The 6,000-nt window shown below is 37.0% G+C and overlaps 1 protein-coding gene across 1 annotated transcript in view; it reads right to left on the bottom strand.

Annotated features, from left to right (window-relative positions):
* Positions 1–5,574, bottom strand: part of LOC131031075 (C2 and GRAM domain-containing protein At1g03370) — a 167,297-nt gene extending 161,723 nt beyond the window's left edge. Inside the window, exon 1 of the mRNA XM_057962102.2 lies at positions 5,072–5,574. Coding sequence (XP_057818085.2) covers positions 5,072–5,390 — 319 coding nt within the window. The 5' untranslated portion in view covers positions 5,391–5,574. The remainder of the gene's footprint in view (positions 1–5,071) is intronic.
* Between the last annotated feature and the right edge of the window lie 426 nt (positions 5,575–6,000).

A 6,000-nucleotide genomic window follows, 5' to 3' on the forward strand; every position in this document is an offset into this window, starting at 1 on the left:
TTCATTGAACCCAGGAAATTGTAATGTAATCCTATTGGACCGACATGAAATCAAATTCCTTTATAAGGACATCATGTCTAGGGTTTTAGGTTGTTGATGAGGTCGCAGCAAAGAGTTTATGTTGTTGCTAGGGTTTAAGGTGGTTGAGGAGTTGGAAAGAATATGAATGTGTAGAAGACTGAAGTAATGCAGGAGTGCATTAAGAACTAGCTATCAAGGATCTAACCGAGCAGTCTGTGCTATTAGATAGATCAAACACTTGTTGATTACTCACATCTTTGACAAGTCTATAGCCCTTAACCGGGTAGGCCCAAAAGCCTTTTTGTAAATCCTCTAACAAGGTGGTTCACATTTTGTGGATCTAAAATCCTCTAGCAAGGTAGTCTTTAATCGGACTTATCTCCTAACAGAGATTGAGATTCCTAACAGGATCTGTTCTGATAAAGAACATTGTAAGACCTTAATCGGTCTAACCTTAACCAGTCTGGTTCCTATTCTACAGATAGTGACTTGTGAGTTCCATCTCACCGTGGTTTTTCCCATTTGGGTTTCCACGTCAAATATCTTGTGTTATGGTGTTTGTGCTTTTGTGGGTAAATGCATTATTAGCTATTTGGTTTGCATGTTTGTTAACTGGTTTGTCTGTTATACTATTTTACCGGGTTACTGCTAATCTTGTAAAGTGTTTTAGTGTGAAGATTTTTTGCATACTAATTCAACCCCCCCTCTTAGTATTCATCACAATCTTTAGGGATTGTGAAATAAAATTTTCAAATCATCAATGAATGCCATCAATTCGAACAACATCCACCTGATAATCGAAGTTAAGTCCACACATAAAATAGGCTCAGACTAACCTTACACAGTAGGCAACAATCAGCTGCAAACCAAAGGTATGAGCTCGGATTTTACAACAAACAATCCTATCAAATCTCATTCATTTAACAACTTGAAAACAAATCTAATGTAAATGAAGAGAGTGAGACCATGCAAGCTTCAAAACAACACAAGAATACACCAACAATTGAACAATGTATTAAGTAACTACTCAAAAACTCTTAGCAACAATCTCTTTAATCAATCTCTCCTCCTTTTACAAATGAGAGGGGTCACCCCTTTATATAGGCCTCTGGCCATGAAGACATGCAAACCCTAATTAGGGTTTCACCCTAAAAGATTCTCCACTCAAGGTGCAACAAGGTGGGAATCAACAATTAATACCCATTAAGCCCATATGAAATTAATTCAAATAAGCCCAAAATGGCATCCATTTGTGCATTAAATGCACTCCTTACATCAAATTCGCCCAAAAAAAATGAATATTCCCCATGCAAGTATAAATGCCCATCATTCTCCATGTGACGGCTACATGCAGAAGGAATCTGTCATAAAATCATTAATACGGCGGTTGCATGCAAAAGATTCTTCATGCATTCAACATGCACTGACCAGGCCACCACTTAGTCAAAATATTCCATCAATAAATGTGCCACCACTACTCAGTCAAGAGATTCTCGTCCAAGAATGGACGACCGTTATCCCGCTCATTAATTTCATACGTGATGAATTTAACGATGACGGCTTCCAGTTCTCCTACAGAGACACTTGGCACACTTTGAATGTCAAACTCCATCAAGGTGATTTCTTCCTCGCTCTTAGAAAAGAAGTTTTCCCACTCCACCATCATTTTCTGTGTTTTCTTCATCTTGCTAGAAAATGAAGAAACATTTGCAAAATGTTCCTTAGAAAATAATCCTACGAAGAAGAATTCGTGCAATTGGGATTTCAGGGAGTTTACTATCACTCCATCTTCACTCAGCTTCTTTGCGAACAATGCTTCAATCCCACTGATAATTTCTTCCTGCACCCTTCTAATTGAGTCTTTCAAAGTTAAAGACTCCATGCTAAACTTTTCAAAGGTATTCCTTCCAGAGCTAACGGCACAAAACCATCGAGAAAAGTCATAAACCTCATTCTCCTGAATTACTTTCCCATCAATTACTGTTTGCTTCGGAACTTTCATTAAAGCCCTGAGTCGCAGAATGGTTAAGTCCTGATAGATGTGAACGTCCTCCCATAGACCGTCCGCTACCTCTAATCTGTTTAGAAGGGCAACAAATCTGGAATGAAGACGAGCTAAGTCTTCAATGAACTTCCCAGCTGCAGTAAAGACATCTTCCACCCATTCCTTGGAACTCTGGGTCATTTCCCTGATTACTTTTGTGTCATCAACGACCTCCTTAGGGAGAGAAGAAGGAAGAATGAATGAGGGATCAGCTTCTCTAAGCGGCCGCTTTAGACTTCTAATATATTCACATAAGGCCCTATTTTTTTCCTTCAGCCTTTTATATTTTGCCTTTGTTTTCTGCATCTTTTCTCTCATGGCCAGGGAAGATCCTTCGAAGTCTTCTATTACCTACCCGGTGGAAGCATGCCTTAGATCAACCTGTCTAATTACATAATTTTTATTCTATGCACAACCCATGATGAGTGAAAAAAGTCTTTCATACAAGACTCCCCTGTTTTGTCTGATTGTCGATGCTTTATAACAATTCACAGTGGTAAATCAAACACCATTCTTTAGATACAACTTAAGGGATGGGTACAGAAAGTTATCTAAACCGCGAAGTCAAGACATAAAAGGAAAAATATGTTAAATCGAGGCAGGTAGAATCGATGTCCTTAAGGAAGCATAATCCTAAGTGCTTTTGAAAGAAACTACAAGAAACAAAAAAACAAACTACAAAACCATATTACTCTAATTCAATGGCTATAATATGCAAAATTATTGAATGAATACAAACAAGAAAAGGAAATTTTCCCATAGTCAACATATAGGTGAAACTCTACTCAGTAAACAACAATTAAAAATAGTATTAAGAGGCTGACATGTGGCAAGGCTCATGATGTTGATGGGCCACAGGAAAAATAACTAAAAGGGAGCTGGAAACTTTGGGACTATACATCAAATGAACATTCAATAGTATCACTTAGTTGAGTTCCCAAAAGAATGGGCAACTAGACTAGTATACCCTTATTTAAAAGCAGGATGTCAACAACCCCTCAAACTATCTACCTAATAATTAATATGTTCAATCCCCTCTTTTCAAAATGATTTGGGAGTAAGTGGAACATAGAATCATCAGTTGAGCTGAAAACGAAAGTGGGCAAAAAGGTAAAAAGCCTTCAGACCAAAATATTACAGAGTTGCTTTGTAGATTTCAGAAAAGCCCTTGACATGGTTCTAAAAATCAAATTACCGAGTAGAATGGAGAAGCTGGATATATCAGATGAATATAGACCCTAAACTTAAAGCAACAGTCTAGGCTTTATTAATAGGTCTGCAGTGAAACCAAAATAAATAAAGCCAATAGAGTGCTCCACAAGTGACATCAAGGCTGCCCATTGCCCCTCATATTATTTGGCCTATAGATTGACAAGCTGAAAGAACAGATAGATGAATTAGCATGCAGAGACGTCAAATTGGCCGGTTTTGTGACAAAGCCACTTTCATATGCGGAGTATCTCATTTTGAATGCAAAAATGGCTCTCAATACTAGGGAACGCCTGGAAGCCTTTTAAACTCTTTTTAAAAGTATGGATCCAAGAAAATATCTTCAAAATTAAGGTCTCGTCCATCTATCTGCAACACAAACAAAAGTAAATAAACTCTTTTTAAAAATATACTACAGGTAGTGTCATATACAATTACAAACTCAACTGGGAGTAATTCGGAATGTACAGAATGCAAGGAAAATGGAAAGCATCCTATGTGCTAGAAAAGGAGTGACGAATATAGGATCGGAAGACAACCAGAGTATTGTTTGTCTTACTTGCTATACTAGAATTTCCCGACGGATATGAGGTCTAAGTCAGCAACACATTGGGTCTGAAACAGAGACAAATAGGGAGAATCCAAAAGCATTTATATACTTTTAGAATCAAAGCTTCATACACCTTTATATATAGGCAAAAACCATGATCTATTTCCTCGGATGCTTAAGAAAATGAAAGGCATTGAGAATAACCGACGGCCTACAATGGTAGTAAGAGAAGAGTCGAACACGTGGATGAATATATGGGCCATCAATTTATAAACTACCCAAATACTAATCAAGAAATTAGAGAATATGCAAGTGAAAAGTTTAAGTTGGCTTCTGGACAAAAATCTTGGAAGAAAACAACGATTATAATTCAATGAACTCACATATGAGCACCTTAAAAAAGAAAAGTCACACAATAGCGTAGATCACATGGAAAGCAAAGAGCGGTCAGATGATAGCACTTACGGAAAGTTGGGATAAGTAATCACATTTCGTCAAAACTTTATAGATAAACTGCACAGAGCTTTTGTTTACAAAAGATTGAAACAAGTCAGTAAAGATTATGCCTGCTAGTAGAATCAAAGCTTAATACGATGTCTCTTGATTTCAAAATCCTTGATCTAAAGATTGTGCCCGTTCACCGTACCAAAGCTTAAAACAATGTCTCTTGGCGTCAAAATCGTCGATCTAAAGATTATACCTGTTGGTCGAACCAGAATGCCACTTCATCCTGATCAATTATGTGTGTATTGACATCGTGCCAAGTACATCGATAATTGGAGAATTGACCCTATGCTTGAACTCTTTGAATAGATGAACTTGTGAAGCATGGAAATTCCCATCAAAATTAAAAATTACAGTTCGAGAACCCAAAAACCTTTTGATCATGCTACCCTTGATTCACTCTTTGTGCACACTAAGCTTCCATCAGAACACATTTCAGCTTTGAGGTGGCACTGACAATTTTGGTTTGATGAAAATTGAAATTCAAAAGTTTCTGAAAAATGTGTATAATTGGTTTTCATCGGCATTTCCATTCACACTCCATAATCCGTCATCGGGATAACCACGAGCAAAGAAAAGATTGGTCGGGATAAACATATAAAAAAATACGATTGCAGGAATAGATCATTACAAAGTTTATGGCGAGAGCTAATGAATTCATTTCCTTAACCGATTCAGCTTCACTACAATGGAAATCAACTAACAGTAAAAAATAGAGAGAAGAGTGACAAAGATTTAGAAACCTGAAAGGAAAGTCTTGGACTTTCTGGTGCGGGAATTCAAGGCGAACCAAGAAGGAGCAACAACTTGCTTGTCTGCATTGAAAACGAGAGCAATTGGCACCCTCACATGCCCGCCAAATCCATGATCTCCTTGAACAGTGACGACCACCTCAGACTTCAAGTCATCTACCTTGAAATAGAAATCCTCATACCATGGAAAGGACGCTGCATTTGCATTTCTGGTCTTGGCCTTCGTATGTCCAACCTGCAACCGCACAAATGCCTCTGAAACCCCACTAGGAAGTCCCCGCGCCTCCAACACCTGCACTTGTAACTTCATTTCTGCAATAACTCACTCTCATTTGCTGCCTGTGTTTCCTGAACGCATCAATTGTACTTGGCCATCCGCCGATTCGACCTCACGACGTGTCACTACTTTAGCAAAGGAAGGTGGTTAACTTTTTCTAGTTTATTTGATCTTTTGAGACCTTTAGAGATGCTGACACCTTGTTTCATTGACTTCTACAACATCTGGAGGTGGCCCTAAATCTGAGGACTCTGCATTTTGCTGTACACAATCAAATAATTTGAATCGGTGGATAATTTTTTTTTAAAATATCTTGATATTTTTATTTTTTTATGAGAAGAATAAAAAAATATAATTTTTGGCATAAGTTTTCTAGAGTCTATGATATATTTACAAATTGCTTTTGATAAAACTGTGTATGTTTTTTTGTGTCAAAAGACATACTTCCACAGTTTTTTTGAGAAATATTTTGTAAATATAATTTTTATAATTTGTTAAGAGGGTTTTTATATCACATTCATATGATTGATGGTTTAGTCAAATTTATTTCCCATTGATTTAAACTTTAAATTGAACAAGCAGCGATTTCTTTAAACTCATTTAAAATTGAATAATTTCACAAATAAATTAAAAATTTATTGAT

This window comes from Cryptomeria japonica, chromosome 5 (genome assembly GCF_030272615.1).
Source record: "Cryptomeria japonica chromosome 5, Sugi_1.0, whole genome shotgun sequence".
Lineage (NCBI taxonomy): Eukaryota > Viridiplantae > Streptophyta > Pinopsida > Cupressales > Cupressaceae > Cryptomeria > Cryptomeria japonica.